The following is a 23,411-nucleotide window of genomic DNA, read 5'->3' on the forward strand; positions in this document are numbered from 1 at the left end:
TAGTTAAGCCACCTAACCCTCACTCATAACCTTATTATAGTTATTGTATAGCTTGTATATGACGTACAGTGTAAATATAACGTTTAAATAACTTGTTTTCCTGTATTGAACAAATAAAGGAATTTAAGAGTACTGAGCATAGCCGTGGCATCCTTTTCCACTTAATTAAAAGGGAGGTTGTGTCTGCTGCCTTTTAATTCATCAGCCAAACATACGCAGAGGCATTTTAAACTCAAAACAGAACTGGCCCCAACAGCCGGTTGATATGTTAATACTTCCTCGGTAGGCTCCCGCACTTTCATTTTAGTTTTCAGGAGGTGGAAAATTACTCGGATAATTAATGTAAAAAAAAAAAACCCAACAACCCGTCAGCGTTATGCGTCAAAGTCTCACACACAGTTAAAGTTAAGAGACTACAGCGCACAGGCGTCATAAAAAAAAAATACAAGACGAACGTCATCATGGAACCGATGTGCCACCTGGTGGTAATCTTCTCCACGTGGGGAATTAATTGCACGCGGTAAATCAATGTAACGTTCGGAAAGCTGCAGTTGCTAAGATACCTTTTCCAGCTGTTCAGTATAACAGCCTCGTGTTGCTACAGTACAAGAGCAATATTGGTAACACATTTTGGATTACTGACGGAACGTCATTATTTTAAACATTTGAAAGCAACATTAAAGGTTATCTCCAATTTATACATTTGGACCGCTTTTCTAAGTGCATAAACAATGTTTTGTTAAAAATGTTTCTGCACTTCAGTCTGTTCATGGGGGTTTCCGCATACCTGCAATTAATTTACTTTTCCTTTTATTTTTGCTAACAGTTAATGACCACAATCCAGATTTGACTCTTTGATCTTCTCCAGCCTAAACCTCAATAGTATTTTTTTGATCATGGTTTTATATCGTTGTTTTTTCTTCTTGTTTTTCAGCGTGGCATTAACTTCTGCGTTTTTTTTCTCCTCTTTTATGTTCTCATGGGAACACTGATTTATTTTAAACTCTGAATCTATGATTAAATCCAATGACTGTAGTCTTATAATAAATATTGCTCGCACTTTTTTCTACGCCTGTAAAAGCGATCGTCTATTTTATGCAGACTGATTACGGTACATTTATTAAATGGCGTGGATCTTCAAAAACGGGATCTTTTGGATCGAGGAGTTCTTCAGACCTTATCTCAAAGACTAAGACGATGAAGGTTCAAATCAGTGATATTGAAGACATTTAGAATAATCCGGGACTTTAGAGATGGTGAGAGCGATGTAGAAACAAACAAGCTCAAGCAGAATGAAAGGGGGATTCCCATGCACATCTCCCGGATCAGGGCGAATAAGCTTTCATGCAGGTGGAGATTACTTGCAGGAGCATTTAGCCACGAGAACCAGAAGCAGATTTTACACAAAGAGTTGTTGTATTGAAGGGTGTATTGATCCAAAGAGCTATATATTTATATTGAGGGAATGGCAGAATATGTGAAGAATTTTAATGGAGTTCTTGAATCATTAAACTATTAACAGCTGGTCTGCGGCAACGGACATTACATTTACCAAAAAAAAGTCCGTGTAATTAAAATTCTTAAATATCATCTGCCGAATGCCTTGAAAACATGTGTACTGTACATTGCAATACGAAGCGATTTATATAAACGTAGAGCGATTATGCATAATTTAACCATCTAGATCAATTGACTTAATGCTCCTTTTTGCTATAGACTAAAAACGGATAGAGCGATGGTGACAATAGGACCGTGGCATAATTTGAACCGAGCCTTGTTTGGCATAATCATAAACGTCCTTATCAATTGGGCTGATGTTTTATTCAGAATGGCACAACGCTCATGCGGCTGGGCAGCTGCGAGAAAGTCTACAACGGCAGTGTGCCACACCCAGTGTTTCAACCCCCAACCTCACTGCTCTGTTCAGAGTCTAGAGCCCAAACCATTGTTCCACACAGCTGCGAGTCAGAGCGCCCAGCTCAACCTGCCTGGGCAGCAAATGTAACAGTGACATATTACATTCAACTGCTGCCCCCAACAAGAGATTTCAAGCCACGATCCACTTATCCCCCTTCTGGATGGTTTCCGAAAGTACAGGATATTCCCAGAGAGAGAGAGAGAGAGAGAGGGGGAGGGACAGAGCCAGGCAGGAACTGTATTGTGAGGAATACAGTGCCGTCAAGACGGAATGTAACCATTTTAGTTACAAAACAAATGGGAAAAAGTGCCGAGTAGCTAAGGTAAGCTTGAGTTGTTTGTACAGTCGCTGCTGTTGGTAACTTCTTTAAACTTCCATCAAGCAAGTTGATTCAATGAAATAAAACATGTCTTGTTAGGGAAGGCCTTTTTCCCAGCCTCTAGAAGGCGAGGGATGTTTACTTAACTTCCTGTACTTTGTTGCCGAAAATGAGTAAAAAACGACATCTTCTTTGATTCTCTCCGGGACTTAGCTTTCAAAAATCACAAAGCTAAACAGATATAATCTGAAGAAAATGCGTTGAATATGTATTGGGTAACGCGGATCAGCGTTGCAGTCCAGCAGTAAGTAGTTAAAAGTTTGCCTGTGCAGTTGTACGCGCAGCGAGGAATCTCTCCCAAAGCGAGCTGTTCGGAAAAGTAAATTATTCTTCACCTTTATGGCGCTGAGTGCCAGTGGGAACATACAATGTAACAATTTAAAACACTGCATCCTGTCACTGTAACAACCCCGTTAATATTAATCGAAGGTTACTACAGCAAATAATCATAAGCGTTGTTTTCATCTGGGATACCGTTTATCGATTCACCTGTCACACACGGATAACTTCGTTTATGATCTCGACAAATTCTTCACATTTGACCTGTTTTTTTTAGGTAATGTTTTTAAATTGTCGAATGGGAATTTTACACTTTAAAAATGAAATTCAGAGAAAGACTGTCTCTTAACGTTTTAATATAGAAACAATGAGTGTTTTTAATAAGACTAGCTTCAGATTTATTCATATTATCATCTGTGTCATATTTTTACCCCCTTTTTAATCAGTTTTACTCGATGCAACTGCTACAGTAGTTCGAGTGCCGATGTCGCTGTGTGGAGTAACTTATGTGACACCAAAGAAGCAGGTCGTGTATCAACAAGTTACTAGAAACTGCTTAATTGTGTGCCAGACTGTGCATTCAATCGGTCTAGGCTTCTTAATGATAAGATGTTTATATCATAATGTGGTTATTCTTTAAAAAGTGTTTAATTATAAGGACCCTGGGTTCTGCTTCCGTCTGCTTATACAGGCGAGTGGAGTCTGTTACGCAAAACAGTATTATTTGTACAAATAAGTACCACGTTGGAGTCGTCTGTATCAGTTAATCTTGCTGACTTGGTGAAGGAAAACGCAATAGTTGTTAACTCTCATAGATCTCAATTCATACTTTCTAGTTTTCGTGGCACTTGTGCTGCTTGTATGATTGTGCTATGCTACTATTTGTAATAAAACTGTCATCTTGTTAAATTATTTTGCTGTCCTGTTTACTTCAAAGTAAATTTACTTTGAATTTACTAGTCTCCCTTAATAAGGGTGTGAGCTAAGCAAGTAGTAAAAAATACTACTGAGTATAAATGATTCCTGCAACATTAACCTCTGTGATTTGTGCTCTGTGGCATTATGGGGAGAATGAATGAATGATTGACATGAGGGTTTTGTTTTAACATGCAGCAGGAATGTGATGAGGTGTGAAAATGCAATCCCCCTCTTTTGGGGTATGAGTTAAAAATCTGCCCAACTCCCTTTTTCCTAACTGTGACTTGAGCATCTTTTTTAAACATAATAGCAATGCAGCTTTTTTTTGTCTGAGGTTACAAATGATCTTCAAGTTCAAGTTCGCGTTTGTGTCATTCCAGCCATATACAAGTGTACAGTGGAATGAAATATCATTCCTCCCGGTCCACGGTGCAAATACAGACAGGACACTGACATAGACATTGTAGACAGGATACACATAGTGCAAATAGTGCACATTACTAAGGCAAATACATAATACAATATACACAGCACACTGGGGGGATTTAAACCCTGTTTCTGGAATTGGGGTGGGTGCAAGTAGATTCCAGGGTGTCGAGGAGCCTGACAGCCTGCAGGTAGAAGCTGTTCCAGACTCGCTCCATTAGACTTCTTGTCCCCTTCAGCAACCTTTTCACTAACACGTTGTTTCCAAATACGGATCATACCAAGCAGGTCAGATGGCTGGATTATGAAACCATTGAAAGGCTTGATTTACAACTCATTACTGTAAGCATGATGGGGAAGATGTCTAAAGGATAGACGTTGGAGAAAAAGAGAGGGAACGGGCTCAGGTTGGTACACTAGTGCCAGTAGGCTTATGAAGACTGAGAAAGATGACACAAGCTGTTGTGAGGAGTGTCTTTCTTCCCATCAATAAAATGAAATATAACCCTGCCCCAGAAATTAAAGACTTAATTTGAGGCTATAAGAGAATAAAGTCAGTATAGTCATTGGCCTGGACAGAACATTTTCAAGCATTTGAAAGCCTTGTTTTGTTGATATTTGATTTCACTTCCAGTTTACTGAACTACAGCTGCTTTGATCTTGAACTGATTGACATTAAGGCCTGAATATTAGAAAAACGTTTGCGTCCTGTTTTTCCACTAGAATAATTCAAGAGATTTCGAACTAGATTGCAGAATAATCAGTCTATTTTACATTATCCTGTTTCCCACTTCTTATAAAAATGCTTGTCTGTCTTCAAAAAAGTTGGATATACATTTGAAGGGATGATGTTTAGCTCTTTCTTCAGAAAAGCAGTAGAAGGTGTGTTGGTGTTAAAGCATAACTAGCCCTCGAAAACAAAGACAGCCTTAGAGCTGAAGGGTTATGTAAAGTTATGTAGTTCTGCTGCTTTTTTCACCTTGTAGGAACAACACTACTGGAACGGAATTTCACCGAACTCAGATGAATGTCTAAAGGCACTTGAAATCAAGGGCTTCACAGTATTGTTTGAAATCGATTTTCCTTGCCAGCTCATTATAGCATTATTTGTGTCTGGAAGAAAGCCTGAAGAAGGAAAAAAAAACATTGAATGACCTGGAGCTGATATTTATTTTTTCCTTTTTCTGCGACGTCTTTGTTTTTCATTTCAGGAAAAAACAAAGAGGTTTGACCTTGTTTTCGCCAGGCGAGGAAGAGAAACGCACAAGCCCAGCTGGCACTGAAGGGCCCTCGCAGGGCTCGGCTGTCCTTCCACTGCCCGCGGTCGTCACGGCGATGACCGGCAAGAGCGAAGAATGTGGGCGACCGCCTGCCGCTGACGAGTGAGGTCGCCTCGCTTCTGGAGCCCAACCCCAGACTTGATCCCGATACCACCTGCTTTTAACTGAGCAACCAAGAAGATGCTGAGCCTGGGGTTCACTTTGATTTGCCTGGAGGTGATGGGGGTGACCCCCAGCTGGGGCCACAGTTCGTTCACCTGTGAACCCATAAAAGTCCATCGCTGTCTTGGTATGCCCTACAACGCAACCCTCTTCCCCAATCTTATGGATCACTATGACCAAGACATTGCAGCACGAAAAATGGAAGTAAGTTCAACCCTTTCATGATTCTGGTCTGACTGGATGAGCTTCCAATTATGCCTAACAGTTCATAGCTGTCATAGTTTGGGCAGCTTTTTTAGAAAGGCACTAGCTTACACAGTGGAAGGTTGTGCACTGTGAACAGGTGATCAAATACTATCAAATTCTTTAGAAGTGATTTTTGAAGGCATTTTATTTCTTTTAATACATAACAGTGAAGCAGACCTACTGTAGGAGGCTGTCTTTCTTTGTTATACCCAATCTGGGGCACATGATGATTTTTTTTTTAGTCTGGCAAAAGGGTGTGAAACTGTAGTTTTAAGACAGTCTCCTTAAACAATGCATTGTGGGAGCTATGGGTGGGGATTCATTCAACTCAGGGTCACTTAACACTGCTTCAGAAAAAAAGTTCTGTGATTTATTTTTGAAAGCAATGTCTGCTGTGTGAATCCCCGAATTCTACCTCACAACATTGTGGGGTGGAAAAAGGAGGATTCTGGGAAACTGAAAAGGGTTGGGGGTTAATTTTTCATCCTAAATTTACCGAGATTTTGCAGGACAACCCTAGGATATTTTATGGACTTCGTGTAAAGCTAAGCAAGGGATTGAATCATTTCAGCAAAGAATTGTTGCTTGAACTAACAGAGGAAAATTGCCGATAGTTGAATTTTATGTTTCTGTAACGTGTGATTTTGTTGCAAAAAGCGGAGCTGTTCCACTATGGAAATCCTCAAGAAAAAGCTACTTTAAACCAGTTGTTCACAATCCCAGTCCTGAAGTGCTCCTATTTCTCTGGGTTTATGTTCCATATGGGCCCTCAGTCTCTGCATGGTTTGATAACCTGGGTTTAGACTTTTTTCTACACTCAATCCTTGGTTTCAGAAATAACTCTCCAGGCCCAGAACTGAGACCTGTCTTAAAGCAAATAATCTGTGCAAGGCTCTTTGACATAGTATTAGATGTGAAATGATACAAAGCAAAATGCATATTGTATAATGCATTATACCGATAATACACTTTTAGATCATTTAGATCACTTTTAGAACATTTAAATTGTAATGGTTTAGGTTTTAAAAGTTTTCCAGTTATCCTGTAGTTTGTTTCCTGATGCATTGTTTCACTGGCTCAGTAAGGTTTTTAAGGGGTTTGTGGAGGTAAACATTTTTGTCTTTGCCTTGAAAGGTGAAGCTTGTAGACCCCTTTAATTGCATTTTATTAAAGCCGTGTCTTTGGAAATGTCTAACAGTGATCTGCCCTGATTTCAATGCACCCTGTTGGTGGTTAAGATCATGTTGCATTTTGGCTTCGGTCATGGGCAAATTTTCATTCTTTGCTGTGTGGGGGCCTTTGATTTAGAGAGGAAGGAAACACACCCAGCAGCACACAAAGGCTAGCAAACATTCCTGCCTACAGACGCACACAGGACTTCATATTCACAGGCAGAGACTCACAAATACATATATAGTACATACACACTTACACCTGTACTAAAAATTGTCAAGACTTCGAATACATCCACTAGTATAAAATTTAAAGAGCGTTTCAGCTGTGGTTGTTGTCTGTAGATCTTGAGGTGTGAAATTATCAGTATCTTTTTTTGATCATTTGGACTTGAAATTTGATTTTTTCTTTTTTTATTATCTCCCGGGAAGGATTGTACCATTTTATATGCATCCTCTAAAACTTGCATAATTAAGCCATGGTCTTCTCTACTTACAATACAAAGAGCAAAGAAGAAAACTAAGAAACTAGATTGAACACTGATGCATCTCTTGTAGGTAATATTTCAATTTCAAAACCACCCAGCTGGATGCATAGATTTATTTGGCATGACAAGCCAGGTCAACTCTTACTTCCCTCTTTAGTCCTTTGAGGAATCTCAGGCACAATTAGATGTTTACATAACCAGGTCCTAACCAGTCATTTCTGTATTATATGGATACAATATGACCTAGCCCAGATTTAAACCTGTAATCTCTGGACTGTCGGGTTATAATATGACAGAGTTTCTAACTGAATTAAGTTTATTTTAAAGTTTCAGTTGGCAGAAAAATTGATGTTTTCAAGCTTTATTTTAGCAGACCAATTAAATGTTTGTAGACACAACTATGTACTGGATCTTTGCACTTCTTTATAGTCTTTGTTATTAATTAATATTATTTGGTGGGACAGTATTCACAATTCCATTTTCAAAAACAAGAATACCTTTGATATTAACTTCCAAAATTCTTGCCTATCACTAGTTTGGCTTTGTTTTTCCATACAACTCTAGTTTGTTTTCTTCAATGTGCTGGAGAGTTTAGGAATTTTGTCATTCTGTGAGAAATTGGTAAACAAAAGGTAATTGTTTACTTCACCTCCTTTGAATTGGGTTGGCGATTTTGGGATGAAGTCCTGGCAATGGGATACAGATGACCAGGTAATTCATTTTTCATCCCATAACAAAGTCTTTCGTTATAATTGACACAAAAAAGGTGAAAGGTTTTGGGCTCATTTAAAAGCGTGCCAGCTTGCCATTCCATTAATATCTAAATAAAGTGCAAGAAATGTTGTGAATTCATTAACCTTTCACCTCCCCTAGGCCAAATTGTGAAAACCTTGATTTTTGTCAGCATTTGATATATTGTGCTTTACACCCTTGTCGGCATTTCTTGCAAGTTTCATTTTGTTCTCGCCCTTGGTGACGACGAGGCACACTGTTGACTTCAGAGAGATGTAAGCCAGGCCTCATACTTGCACTTTGACCAGTTCTCCCAGGGGCAAGCATGCATGGAAAAGGCACAATCAAAGAAGACTGATGTTTCTTGGCATTTGATTTCATATAGGATAACTCACTTCTGTTTGAGGTGTTAAAGTTCATCAGACAAATACAATAAAGTCAGATTTGTTTTTGTTGTCAAACCTTGGCTCTATAGGACACAAAATGTTTACAATAATTATATATGGATGGTGTACCGTGTATTATACTTCTCATATTGAAGGGTAGAGCAGCTGGAAATAGAAGCCAGCTAACAGAATTCTTATTTTAAAATGTTTAAATTGCAGGGTTCAAATCGCTACAATTTGAGGTTTTATAGCAACGAGTCAAGAATTTTTGTTTGGAAGAGCAGACCAAGTCAGAGTGGTCAATGAACCACGTGTTGCTCCAATAAAACGGCACAACTCTAGTTTTCAACTTTCTTTGCAGGAATATTCTCATTCTTGGCTTTGCAAGACTTTCCCAGGCTTAGCTTTTTATTTGTGAAATGTTATTGTTTATCTTTATTCAGTGTGAGTGTAGGGTTATTTGGTAAGTTACATGGCCTTTCTTGGGTGCTGTGGGAGAAAAAAGCAAACTAAAATGTATGTCTGCAAAATTTATAAATTGCTGGCTTGCTTTGGAGGGGGAGCCCCAGTATTTATGGGTAAGATTTCAGTTGCTTTACCATTTTAATCCTCTGTTTTGATCTAACGACTTCAAAAACTTTGCAAAGCTGTATGAGCAGAAAGATGCAACAGAAAATACAAGTCAGAAATGTTTCCCAATAAAATGTTTCCAGTCCATTCGAAATAATCCTAAATAATCAGATTAACAAAGCAGGTCATTTTCTTTTTTTGAAATTCTTGTTAGCAACAGAAAACTGGCTTATTATTCCTATTTGTCTCTTGGTATGTTTTTTATAGTAACTTTTTTGTGAGTGGAAGGTACAGTGGGCAGTGTTATTCACTACACCATGGAAAAACAAAAGGAATAGCATGTTGAGTTCATAAGGTCACTAAAACAGCTGGAACAGTTATTTCACATGTGGAAGGACTCTGTAAATACTACTCATGGTCTGGCTTTTTTTTGTCCCACCAAAGAAGATTTAAAGAGTTCCAGTGACAATTTCCTCCTTCTACTGTAAAATCCAATGAATACATCTTTCTGGATTTTTAATGAACATCACTCTTACGTATTGTGAGACTTTGTGACAGAGTATATGAAGATAAGCATAGTTTGCCCTGACATGTTGGCCTGATAAGCTCTGTGTTGGAGAGCTGAATTGCAAACAGTTGCAAATGGCAACAGCAAACTGCAAAGTTAATGCATATTCACGAGCTATCAAGAATGAGGGTGTGGTTTTGTCGTCAAGGGGAAAATAAAGCATATGTTTAGATACAATGTTAGTGATGGAAGTTTCAACTAAACATGCAGAACTCACCTTGTCAACACTTCAGTCCAAATGAGTGGATGAACTAACAAACATTCAAAACCGCAAGAAAATGTAGTGGTGCCTTGCATTCAGGCCAGAGGTTGTCTTTGTCATTACTATTAGTTACTATATTATACATTTATAAAGAAAGATCTGTGGTATGAATTTATTACGAAGAGGTTATTTAAATTTGGAAACCTATAGTAGAATTCCTGTTGTGCTCCAGCCACAGAGCTGAAAGAGCAGTTTGACATTTTATTGCACAGAAATGCAGCACTGAACTGAATAAAATTATACTGCTGCAGCAACATCCAGATGTGTAGCATCTCATGTCAAGTGCATTACAAAAACTTCTCGAAAGCATTATCTGCCGTTCCAGTGTCCTTTATTTTCTCTTTTCATTAATTACTCTGTCTTTCTTAGAATGAATTTTATAGTGGCTTTAGATGGATTGGGAAAGAATCTGCACCCCTCCAGTGTTTAGATCGCACTTTACTCCGAGTCTGCTCCTTTGTGTTTCCAAATGGAGCTGCAACACTTTCCTGCTTCCTTCTCCCTAATACAGTGGAAGGGAATAATATTCAGTATTCTTCATGAAGGGCACCCTTTGTTGAATGTTATAGGCACATCTGTTCCTTTTTTGATTTTTCTAGCCAAGCTACAGTATGTGTACAGGAAGGTAAGAACAGTTCTATTTTAGGATCCATCTGTGGAAAGGAACTTTGTTTAATCATCTGGCTTTAGAATTTTTATGAATACCACTATATGCAGTATTGAATAGCTTCAATATAAAAAAATGTTTTGGGCTGGATCTTAGGCTGGGTGTTCTTTTTTTTCTTTGAGAATGCACGTAGGTAAAACTGTTTTCTTCATTTTAATGGCATAGAACCTAAAGAAACAGAGTGTGAGAGTGTGCCTTTTGGTGAATTGTGTGAGCTTGCAGCTTTGATTTCTGACCAGCTCAGGATTGCCACGAGGTGTTTATAAAAACTGTAGAATGAAGTAACCGACAGCAACAACGTGTAATTCATCCATTTCCAAAACCCGCCTAGTCCAGGAAAACAAAGCAGGATTTGTTTCAGCAGCACCTCACTGACAGCTGGCTTGATTACCAAGCCCTGTCTGTCCAGGCAGTAAAGTTTCTGATGCCATTCCCCACAACCTAACTTTTGGAAATGGGATATTCAACGCTTGTCAAATTGAAGAATCAATATCTAAATAAACTTTGCTTTGAACCAGAAATCGCCTATTGTCATAGCCAGAACCTTATATACAGCATTTTTTGTCTTAAAATGACATCAGCCTTCTCATTATCTTTATCTTACTGGTCGGTCTGTTCCAATTAAAATGTCCTTACTGGACACAAACTCAGCATACAATATGCCATATTTAGATTTTCAGAAGGCTTTTAACTTTTCTGATCAAAGATTAATTTTCTCCCACATTTGAGGAGATGTGTTTGGGTTCAAAATGAATAGAAAACAGTACAGATAAAGAGTGAAGGCTTCAATTGGAAAGAAGTGCAGAAGAAAAGCTGACCTTGATGAGATTACAATTTACATTTACATCTTCTAGACAATGTGGCAAACAGTGCTAGAATGTATAGTTACATTTTAGGTTTTAAACAAGGAATTGTTTGTTTTGAGCTGTGCAGTGCTCTAGTAAGGTTTTAAGGCAGTGCTTAGAACATTATTTAAAATTTTGTTTACCACAATATAAGAAAGATTTTGCTGCTCTGGAATGCATCTAGAAAAGAGCAACAAGATATCGTATTATCTGTGGTTTAGGGGAATGTCCCTCATTGATAAACTGAAGGTACTCATCCTTCTTGAATCTTGGAACAGAGATGATTAAAGATTGTTGATACTTAGATCAGATTCCTTTTGTAAAGGCAGTGATGAAGTCAACCCAATGGAATTTTTCAGATTTAAAATTGAAACATGAGCCAGGGGACACAGGCTACAACTATGTAGAAATTCATTCAAAACCGGGAATAGAGGTACTTATTTACGCAAAGTGTGGTCGAAGATGGAACAAGCTACTCAGTCTTGTCATTGAAGGTGTCGCTCAAGTTCAGGAAATGACCAGTTCTTGTTTTTAAGTTTGTTTTCTTTTGTTCTCTATCACTACAATGTTTCCATGAAAAAAAAGTCTGTGTGGATTTAAGAGGATGTGGTAACACGTCTCAGAAGTCAAATATATTTAGAGGTCAGAGATGTGAATGAGGGAAAAAAAGTAGGAAACTAAAGCGCAAAACCCTTAATACATCTGCTCTTCATTTGTTGTTTCCAGACTTTTAATTTGCCGTGGTCTGCAACAGTATTGGTGTTTGGACTGACTCATTTAAGTGCACAGTGCACATAATTTTGGTCATGGTATTTTGCAGTTTTACAGAATACTTCATCATAGTAATTGAATGAGATCATTTTATTAATTCTTGCAACTTTCTGATGCTGTGGGGTGGACAGTGAACACAAGTTACAAACGAGAGGAAACCATTCAACTAATGCAGATTCGATAGCTGACTTGTCTTGAAGTATATCTTATATTATTCTCATTATTTTGCAGTTAGATATGATTCATGAGGTTTAAGGAGTTAGCTAGAGGTTTCTTTTCAAACAGCATAAGATAATAATACAACCCTATTTGTGGTCTTTAGTGGTTTGTAGTCTTGATTAGGGTGAACTATTTGCATTTAAAATCAAATAATTTTAATAGAAAAAAATCTTTAGATTGCATTGGATGTTATAGCTAATAAAAATGGCTTTTTGTTGTTACTTAACGAGAAATTTGACTCTTTTTTCATTTATTTCATAATTTTTTTGTTTTAGAAAATTATTAATAAATGGATCATAGTGCATAGTTTGCCTATAAAACTTCCATGCAGCACATGCTGTTTCCATGACCCCTCTTTCCTTTCTTTTCCAGCCTTTTGCTCCGCTGATCAAAATGAACTGCTCTGCTGAAGTGCACTTGTTTCTGTGTCAGGCCTTTGTGCCAGTCTGCATAGAACCTACAAAAGTCCTGATGCCCTGCCGTGCCCTCTGTGAGAGGGTGCGTACTGACTGTAGGAGTCTCATTGACATGTTTGGGATTGTCTGGCCCCCTGAGTTGAGGTGTGAAAGGTAAGGTTCTGTGGTTGTGACGTACACACGATCTCACAAAACATCACCCTGCAGTGCAACGCCGTTGCCCAAGCTGTTTCAAAGTGCTGCGTCATAGTGTTGAGCACATTTTGACTGCCAGTGTTCAACCAAGGGACTGCCTAAAAGGGAACTGCAGACCCAGTTTCTCAGACCAGTTATTAAATCACGGTAATAAAATAAATTCATTGATGTTATAGAAACAAATTACAAATTGTGAATTAAGCGCACAATTGTGAACTTTGTGGAAGTACTGTGTAGTCGCCATTGTTGTCATAAACCTTGGCTCTTGCAATGGGCGAGAGTGAGAGTTCCTATGAATTCCGATGTGATGTGGCCCTTTCTGCTCGCTAGTCACTGTAATCGTTAATGCGATGTACGAGCGAATACGTACAGGCTGTGCCGCAGACATTAACCTCAGAAATTTTAGGTAAAATGGGAATGATGTTGGGAGGTTTCAAAGTTTCCAGATGTCTTCAGCTGAGAGCCACTCTAACCAGTCAGCCCTGACCTCCACACTGCTTCATTTCGTGCTGTGTTTGTATCACTTAGGCTTATGTTTTCTCCAGTTAATTGTTCAGCGCTGACTTGAGCACCGTCTTGTGTTGGGACCTGCAGGTTTGATGAATGCCACAGTTCCCTGGATGGCTCAGCTGCTCCTCCCATGAAGCAGATGACAACACAGAAGCCCTCCCCCTCTGTGCAGAGAGACTTTGGCTTCTGGTGCCCTCGGCAGTTCAAGACCCCGCCCGGCCAGGGCTCGGAGTTCCTGGGTGTGGCAGACTGTGCTCCCCCCTGCACCAACATGTACTTCAAGCCCCACGAAATCGAATTTGCCAAGAACTTCATCGGGGTCTCTTCCATCGTCTGCCTGTGCGCCACGCTCTTCACCTTCCTCACCTTCCTGATCGACGTCAAGAGGTTTCGCTACCCCGAGCGGCCCATCATCTTCTACGCCGTCTGTTACAGCGTCGTGTCCCTCATCTACTTCATCGGCTTCCTGCTGGGCAACGGCACGGCCTGCAACCGAGCCGACGGGGAGCTGTGGAGCGTCGAGACGGTGGTCCAGGGCTCCCAGAGCAAGGCCTGCACGGTCCTCTTCATGCTCCTTTACTTCTTCTCCATGGCCGGGACGGTGTGGTGGGTCATTTTGACCATCACGTGGTTCCTGGCGGCGGGTCCCAAGTGGAGCTGCGAGGCCATCGAGAAGAAAGCCGTGTGGTTCCATTCCGTGGCCTGGGGAATCCCGGGGGCACTGACAGTCATGCTGCTGGCCTTGAACAAAGTGGAGGGGGATAGCATCAGCGGGGTGTGCTTCGTGGGGCTCTACGACCTGGACGCCCTGCGCTACTTCGTCCTGGCCCCGCTGTGCCTCGGCGTGGTGGCGGGGCTCTCTCTGCTCCTGGCGGGCATCATCTCCCTCAACCACGTGCGCCAGGTCATCCAGCATGACGAGCGCAACCAGGAGAAGCTGAAGAAGTTCATGATTCGCATCGGCGTTTTCAGCGGCCTCTACCTGCTGCCCCTCGTCACGCTGCTGGGCTGTTACATTTACGAGCAAGGCTATCGCAAGACCTGGGAGAAGACCTGGATCAGCGATCACTGTCAAGAGTACCACATTCCCTGCTCTTACCAGGTACCGCTATCCCGCCCTTCTGTGACCAAATTAACTAAAAACGTGGATGCTGTTGGGTTTCTAGTCACTATAATCAAAATCAATTTATTGTCACAATAAAAACAGCCTACTCTAAACTCTAAATGATTATTTTTAGTTATTGGATTGATCATATGTTGTATTTAAAAATATAATGCGCCTTATATTATTGGTTTTACTTGAGGAGTGACTACTCGTGGATATTGAGGGCTACATTTCATTAATATTTTAAGTTTTCTTTCCTTTCTTTCAGAAAGTCTTAGACAGGCCCAATCTGTCCCTTTTTTTAATAAAATATCTGATGACGCTGGTTGTCGGAATCTCAGCTGTATTCTGGGTCAGCAGCAAGAAGACTTGCTCCGAATGGGCCTATTTCTTCAACAAGACCCGCAAGAGAGAGTAAGGCTATTGATTTCCAGTTTCCAGTGACCGGTTCATGTTTTCCCATGTTTTAATTGATGTTTTGTCGAACTTCAGGTGAGGTTTTCATCTCCTCGAAGGTTCTGGGTGATAACATTTCTATAATACTGTGGTGTTCAGTGGAGTATGTCTATAAACGGAGGCAACAATGAAACGTGAAGATTATTGCAACCATAAAAATCATAGATGCTAACGATTTTACACAATACTTTCAGTGTTGGAAAGGTAAACACATGACACAGCCTACTGGATGCAAGTGTAAGTTAAGCAATGGCAGAATTTGCAACCGAGAGTTATATGGAAAGGTGTACGTTTTTAATTCAATGTTGCTGATTTGCAGCCCTATCAGTGAGAGCCGGAGAGTGCTGCAGGAGTCCTGCGAGTTTTTCCTGAAGCACAACAACAGAGTGCAGCACAAGAAGAAGCAGTACAAGCCCAGCTCCCACAAGCTGAAAGTCATCTCCAAGTCCATGGGCACCAGCACGGGGGCCAAGCCCAACCACGGGACCTCCACTGTCGCCCTCGCCAATCACGACGCCCTGGCGCAGAGCACCCTCTCCGAGACCCCCGGCCGGGCTCAGGCGGTCACGAAGGCTGGGGGCCGGGAGCCGGCCGGCCAGGCGGTGCCGGCCCGCGTCCCGTCGGCCGACGCGCCCCAGAGGAGCAAAGCCGGCAGCTCTGGCAAAGTCAGCAGCCGCTCTGAAAGCCTGCAGAGAGTCCCGGATGGAAGGTGAGGAGTAACAATGAGCTGTACTACAGGCCAGAATAACCTGAGCCATAAGATAGCCTTAGTACTTCACAAGCCTAATACTAAGTTAGTCATAAATACAAAATACGTTTGCCATATTGTTAAAACAGAAACAGAACTGAAACAGAAAAACAGAACAGCTATTATGCAATTACACTGTTGCTGTTCTGTTTTTCATGAACAGTACTTATATATGTTAGAGCAAAGACTACGTGAAATGAAAGCTGTTCAGAATTATGTGTTTCCTGTCCATTTTCTTTATTATTATTTGGATAAACATGAGTTTATCAAACGCCTAAGCCTGAAAATGCATGTTTAAATGTTTCCACTTACTGTATGTTGTGTAAAATGCCTGCGCGCATAAAGATTCAGCGAATGGCAAAACCATATCCTTTTCTTTAAACCTTAATTCCCCCCAAAGCTGTGGGCTACATTTTCAGACTTATGTTGTAAAAATGTCTAGTTTCTCCAGCTTCTTTTTGTTCTCTTTATTATTTTTTTCAACAGACGGATTCTTTTGATCAGACAATTCCAAGTTAAAAGCTGTTACTTGTTACCACACGTCTTCTATAAACTTTATAATACTTTATACTGTTAAACAAAAAACGGGCACGGGAAATGTAATTTACAGACATTTCATCAGTGTAAAGGAAAATTCAAGGAAAAGAGTCTCATGTTTTTAACATTTAAAAGGTACTGCAATATATAGCAAGCCAGCACGTGTGCTGAAACTTATTGTAGCCAAAGACTATTGTAGAAAACCACATATTCTGTGTGCAAACACAACAGGATTACCTTTGTAATACTGAGTTCTAGGCATGCATGGTGTCAGGGTGGATCCCGTAAGAATGTACTGGTACACTATGTACTTAAGAACATAAGAATAGTTAGAAATGACAGTAGACCATTTGGCCCATCTAGTCCATTTGATAGTCAGTAGCTGAAAAGTCCAAGAATCCCATCCAGTCATTTATTGAAAAAAATGAAAAGCAATTTCACTGGAATCTCTACATAAATGCTGTAACATGTGTACAATTGAAGTGAAACAATTATACAGCACTCAAACAAAATGAGAACAATTTTCCTTAAATTGTCATTCAATCTAAGTAGTTTTAGGAATGTCCTGCAAAAAGTCTGTTGTTTTCTTTAACGGTAAATTCTCCGTTCTCTTGAGGCTGACCCCCAGGAGTGACTGGGTGGAGAGCCAGCAAGCATCCAGCAGCGTCAGGGGCCCGACTCCTCTTCTGGTGCACGCTGTGGCCGAAGAAACCCAGGAAAAAGACCGTGGCCGTTCAGGCACTTGATACCCTGTTTCTCGGAGAGCAAGAAGCAGTCTCCAGGTGGCTCAGGATTCTGCAGCACACTCTGTGTTCATTAAAGGGCCCGAATGCAGTTTGTTTTCAAAATAGTTGGGAAAATGTTTAAAGACTGCCTTCTGGTTATTTATCCATACCGTCATTAAAATAAGACCACTAGAAATGAGTAGTACATTAGTCTTAGTCTTGGCTAAAAAACATATCCGTTAAATCTTTTATAATCCATTATTTTCTTTTCTTTTCTTCAAAAAATGCGTTTGTTTTCCTTTAGTCAGTTTCTGCTGACTCCATCACTTCAGAGACTGCTAACCCAAGACATCCTGAAAATCTCTATATGTACCACTCCATTTAGTCATTGTTTGCAAACCATGTGCTTCTTCAGATAGAATAACCTGTTTTTATTTTTTTTCTGTTTTTCAGTTTCAAAACATTTATCGGTGAATGTGTACTAGTGGCATAGTGGTAATTTTACAAGCTGTTTGCTTTCTGGAATCAAAAACGGTCAACACTGAAAGTCTAGTCTATACACTGGATTCTAGGGAAATTTAAATGTACATAAATGTTTTTAAAGTCACACTATTTTTAAAGCATCTTATTTATCTTAACAGTTAATTTCAATTACTTCTGTTAAATGGTTTTTATGACTAAGGATTTTAAAGTGCCTCCACCTTTTTATATAAAAGACATGAATTCAGTACATGTATATTACCTTCTCCCCATTTTAACTAGGCTGTGTAAAACAAACTACTGTAGTATGTTTGTGTGTGTAAAGCAGTAACTAGTATTGAATAAGCATGCACATTCATTTTCAGTGTTGTCTAAAATCCTCATACCACTTGAGAGAAGTGGCATTTCTCTTCATAACAGATAAATTGTTTATCGCAGATTAAGTATTTGTTTAAAAATATGAAAAATGCTACAAGGTTAGGGGCATTTGGAACCAGAGAGCCATGTCTCTGGGACCTGAGATCAGGAGCAATTCAGTGATTGGTTTACTCATCAGCGGTCAGGCAATTAATTGCTGGGAGTCATTAGAAAAAACCTATCCCAGACCCTCTGAAACAGTAGTGTTAACAGGCATTTAATACTATGAAATATCGTTGTAATGGAGGAATAAATTCAATGTTGCATTCTGGGACTTCAAACTTTATTTTAGTTATAGGATTGTTTAATCAAAAATGTAGTCATACATTTAAAGCATAGGACAAGTTTAAACCAGTTATTAACTGCTTAACGCTGTTGAAACTTTAATACCACACTTTAATAGAATGTATAATATTTAAACTATTTTCTATTTGTATTTTGTGCTTGTGTGCAGTAGTTGTGAAACATTTGTTTTCTTTCTGGGTTTTGTTTTGTGCGAGTTGCTGATGCTAGAAGCAGGAGCTCACTGCCTTTGCTCAAACGAAGTGCTGCACAGGTAGCTGTTTCTTTTCTTCACTCTCCTGAACATGTATATCAAACACTCAGCCCTGAGGGGACCGTTTACTGTGCGGGCGTGAAGAAGTTTACCTTGAAACAGCCTTCTAAAGTGTTTGCTGAGTTGTAGAAAAACCCCTTGAGATAGAAGGCTAAATCACTAAATTCATTACTCTTGTCATCTGAATTATGAATTTAAACCCTGCTGTCAAAAGAGAAGATCTTGAGAGTTCAGAATGTGTCATGCTATGATTTAAGCTATGTAATGGACCAGCATTTTTTTCTGCAATGATTTTATTGTTCTTTAGAGATTAAACTCGGATAGACAAACCTTAAACTAGCCTGATTTATGTACTGTACAGTATACAGTCATACGCTTGATGAACTATAATCAAATGCAAATTAAGCATGGAATTCTAGGTGTACATGCCATGAAAACTGAACACTTGCGTGACTATCATCAATATTATAAGTGTAAACTGACCATCAGTTCAAAATAATTGGATTTCTAGATGTACATGTTTGCAGTTTTTAGACCTTGTGATCAGTATTGTGTGGACCCTGATTTGGCTTTGATGACATCAAGGATGTGCTACCCATAACGTTTTCCCTCAGCAATATGCAGAACTTCTCCAGGGTGATCTGCTTTCCTGATTCACACCAAACAGTAGATCACATGTGCACAGTTCCAGTTCTGCAGAGCCAGAATCCAGCTGTATTTCTGGACAGTAGAACTTTGGAAAGTATTGGAGTGAGTCCAGTTAAGTAATGATTATCTCAGCAATTATCATAAAGCATTGATGTGTAAGGAAATACAGTACTTCTATGGATGGTTGACTAGGGCACTGTGATGACAAATCAAGAATACTTATTTTTATGCCTTCTTAACCATGTGTTCAGTGTGAACAAGTCTGAGCTACCTGAAGAGAGGCACCACAATTTGGCTAACATTTCCTTGTACGCTTAAGAAAGTCTTCTGTTCCTCAGTTCTAATTAGGACACCGGGAGTAGAGTATGTAAACCAATCCTACAACAGAGCAGATCTGCCTCTGTTCTTCACAGAAGGAGTGACATCATTGTTTTTCAACATGAGCTATATTTTTCCATGCTAATCAGACTTTTGGTGAGACTGTCCAAAACACTCAATTTGTGTTTCAGCCACCCACATAATGTGGTCCTAGTTGACCTTGAGAATCAAGTTGATGCAATGTAACAAATGCATGTTGTTTCTTTTGATTTTGTCATGGAAGTTTGCCTCAGAATCTCGTTGATTAAGTCAACCTCGAATAGTAGGCTTGGAGACACTCATGATGCCAGAGGTTTTTGTATTTAGTATTGTTGCCCATTGGGTGAGATATGGCTTCCCAGACTGCAAAGTTGGGCTTAACCTTTGTAAGTTTGTTCCCTGCTGGGGTAGTTACTGTCCCATCAGCCTTGAATTTCTTGAAGCAGGGATGTGTTATATTTTTGGAACTGTCAGAGTTGTTGAAGTTTTTTTTTTTTTGGAGCTTTGGACACTATTCTGAGTTTCCCTTTGATGACGTGGTTACTGTGTGTTTTGCTTTTGTGTTCAATCTCCTTTAATTACCCAGAAACAATCAAGGTGACGTCCAGAAACATATGTAAACTTTCTGAGGCTTTCTGAAACATCCAGAGTCAAAAAGGCATTAGGGCATTAAATTGATGGTATTTTCATTTTGAAATATATGTAATTATTTTTGTAATGCTACTGATATATTTAGTTCTCCTTCATATTTATCATTTTAAATTATAAATGTAATTTACACCTATGTTGTCTTGCTGAATCAAATTTCAGTTGAAGTTTGCATAGGATATGAAAATGGTAGCTACTGCATGCCTTAATATCAGTCAGTTACAGAATATAGTAATCAAAGTTACAATAAGGGCGTAATTCATACTAAAACTACATAAAAAAAAGTATTTAAAGTTTTTCAGTACATTACTGCAAGTATTACTAACCAATAATATGAGTACATTAGTTGAAGGCAACACCTACTGTTGAATGACTTTGAAATGTTGTCTTTGCATTTTTTTGGCTAAATCTATAAAGATCACACATTATATGGTAAAAAGTCCACAGAGAACTTTTTAAGAGTGGATTTTTAAAATAATGTTAGATCTGTGATCTCCATCTGAAAACCTTGTTACACTTAATCACAAGGGCTAAAACATAGGAATGGAGGATGTGCCTGTCTTTTGCAATTGAACATTGTAAAGTTAATTTTATTTTTTTTAATCAAAATTAACAATGTTATTGGGGAATGCAAAATATAAGCTGGTGTGATTTATCTTACAAATGTTCTATTTTTTTATTGAAAATTGTTCATTTTTGACCACAAATGAAGGGCTTGATATGGATTTTGTATCTTCTTAAACTGGAAACAAAGCAAATTAATACAAATGCTGTAATTTGTGATTTTCCTGCCACTGACAGATATACACCTGGGTATTTACACTGGAATTGTGGGATAATAGAGGAATCTTTTTATTCTTCCATATTGCATGTGTCTTTTTCCCTGAATCTGTATTCTGTATCTTTGTTCAATCATTTTATAATCATTTATAATTATAAATCTTGTTTTGTAATTGTAGGTTCACCTGTCTCAGTGTCGTGGGAATGACTTGAACACACTGTATTTAGGGTGGTTGCTGTTTTCTCTGCATTGTAGTTGTTCACTGAAGCTCTTCACTTCTTATATTTTAATTTGGTATGTTCAGTTAGGAAATGTTCTGAGAATTACTAGCAATATATGCACAATATTGTATAACTTATAAATGCTGGGAAAAGGCTTTGATTGAAAAGTAAGTACCATGCGTTTTTGTTAAACTTACATGGAGATCAGACTTTTTTTTTTGCATGAAAGACCTACAAAGAGAACACCTGTGGTAGCTACATTTGACTGGGAATTCACATTTTTTATTTTTGTAAGGTGTAGATTGGAAGTATTCATTTTGTATTGATTTGGGCTTGTGTTATTTGTCCTTCAGCTGTATCAAAGGGGTTTAAAGAGAGCTGTAAGACCCTTGGCAAGCTGTGTATGAAATAGGTGAACAGCAGGACATCAAGCAATGCAATACATGCAATGGTAGAATTCGAAAGCCCAGACAATAGCTCTCAGAGTTGAGACAGAACACAGCCAGTCCTCTTTCATTTAGGCCTTTATATGCTGTGTCAGTTTTTTTTTCTAGAAGGCATATAGGAATGTAAGCTTGTTTCAGGAGGCTTTTAGTGATTATGGTAGGAACCCTGGAGCCATAAGTGCCTATTCATGTCCCTGGCCTTTGCAGTGCTCTCTGTGTGCAGTTTGTCCAACGTGTACTGTACATGCACGGCAATAAACGTTTTGTGTTGTTTGTCCTTCTGTCAATTTGCTCCATTTCTTACATTATTTCTAACTGCTGTTTTTTCTGTAATGGATGGAGTATGAGTTTAAAGTACGAGTCTTAATGTTTTTGTAACTACTCATCCATGACCCTTTTTGCCAAATATTCTTGGCAGTGTTTTTATATTAAACCATTGTCTACACACCAATGATAAAAACATGCTCTTAATACCTCCTTTTGTGACTATTTTTCTCTTTGCTGACTTGGAGAAAAAACGATGTCCTTACGTTTTGACTTACACTGCTACATAAGTTAAGGACATTTTAAAATGTCACATATGGAAATAAAAGTACTGTACATATTCCATGCATGTGTTTACACACTGTAGGACCACAAAGCATTAATCATTTGTCTCACCTTCAGAATTTTTCACTGGTCAACGCTATTGTGTTCAGATATTTTATCTTTTCTATTGTCCAGCTCTTTTCCATTCCACTTTTGGTCTAAATGGAATTCAGTTTTGTACCGATTTAAATTTGTATTAAAATAAAAATTAAAAAGCTTTGAAAGGAATACTGTTTTGTTTGGTTGATATTGTTTGTACGCTCTATATGCGCTGACTGAAACAGCTTTATTTTATGGTATTTGGCAGTTAAAAATACCTATGCAGTATTAAAAGTATATTTAAAAGCTTACTTGATATCTATACGTGCAGGGCTGAAAAACATAAAAGGCACCTATGTAATGACCACCTTCCTCAGATTGAAGGTTTACAGTTAATCCTGTTCACAGAAAATCTGTTTTACTAAACAAAGGTACCTTTTCCACCATTGTAAATCAAAATTTTACAGCATTAATCATTTAAATTGCCCTTCATTAGATACTGATGGGTGTTGCTTCTGGCAATGTGACCATTTTATTAGCATTTGAACTGACAATGGAATAATCTATTTAAACAAATTTTAAACTGGTAAGAAATCCACAGTGTGGTCATAACACCTTCCTACCATGGACTTGCAGTGATTTGTGTCTACCTGACTGAAGGCCCCAACATTGACCAAGTCCTGGGATCTCACTTGCTACCCTTCCTGTGCACTCAGCCTAATGTGACAACATTACAATTTTCCAGCAGGACAACACATGTCCTCATATGAGTGTGGAACCCATCCAGAGTTAGTGCTGTAGATGCCCTACTTGCCAGACCTGAGACCTACTGAACATTAGTGAGGAAAAACTGGCACAATGTGTAGCATTTGGAGCTTAGAGACCAGTGAACAGGCACATGCTTGTTCAGGCTTTATAACAGGATTGGAACAGAATCCTACCAGACAGCAGTTCCAACATGTCACAGCTGTCACTACAAAAAAACTGCTATGAAAAACAGCATTGCCATTTTCCTGACAGCTTTATAAATCTACAGTTACTGTAATTGCAGTTAAGCAATGAGAGTATTTTGAAGCTTGCACATTCCATTAACAAACGTATCGTCACCAATTTTACGTTTTAATTAAACAATTTCTGTGATGTTCTAACATACATCATTTGGTAGGGATGTGAGTTGAATTTTTCCTGATTTTAAAACATCAGGCGTGTCTATACGGGTTAACAGAGTGGAGTGATTATACAGTATGAAT

General features: G+C 39.0%; 1 protein-coding gene across 2 annotated transcripts; it reads left to right on the top strand.

Annotated features, from left to right (window-relative positions):
• The first annotated feature begins 2,133 nt into the window (after positions 1–2,133).
• fzd6 (frizzled class receptor 6) lies at positions 2,134–22,350 on the top strand. 2 transcript variants are annotated; one of them, XM_069194852.1, is made up of 7 exons: positions 2,134–2,240; positions 5,132–5,566; positions 12,661–12,857; positions 13,494–14,511; positions 14,783–14,928; positions 15,290–15,679; positions 16,872–22,350. In XM_069194852.1, exons 2-7 carry the CDS (start codon positions 5,381–5,383, stop codon positions 16,999–17,001), a joined length of 2,067 nt encoding a protein of 688 aa, XP_069050953.1. In that variant the 5' UTR covers positions 2,134–2,240; positions 5,132–5,380; the 3' UTR covers positions 17,002–22,350. The 2 variants fall into 2 exon arrangements, with proteins under 2 accessions (XP_069050953.1, XP_069050954.1); XM_069194853.1 differs by lacking the exons at positions 2,134–2,240; positions 5,132–5,566; positions 12,661–12,857 and adding an exon at positions 12,974–13,046.
• The last annotated feature ends 1,061 nt before the right edge of the window (positions 22,351–23,411 follow it).

The sequence above is a fragment of the Lepisosteus oculatus genome, chromosome 10 (genome assembly GCF_040954835.1).
Source record: "Lepisosteus oculatus isolate fLepOcu1 chromosome 10, fLepOcu1.hap2, whole genome shotgun sequence".
Classification (NCBI taxonomy): domain Eukaryota; kingdom Metazoa; phylum Chordata; class Actinopteri; order Semionotiformes; family Lepisosteidae; genus Lepisosteus; species Lepisosteus oculatus.

Bases quoted from the DNA above. Each gene is read 5' to 3' on its own strand.
- fzd6 (XM_069194852.1), top strand. From the start codon at position 5,381: ATGCTGAGCCTGGGGTTCACTTTGATTTGCCTGGAGGTGATGGGGGTG. The intron at 12,858-13,493 runs GTAAGGTTCTGT...TGGGACCTGCAG, and splicing joins CCTGAGTTGAGGTGTGAAAG to GTTTGATGAATGCCACAGTT. The intron at 14,512-14,782 runs GTACCGCTATCC...CCTTTCTTTCAG, and splicing joins ACATTCCCTGCTCTTACCAG to AAAGTCTTAGACAGGCCCAA.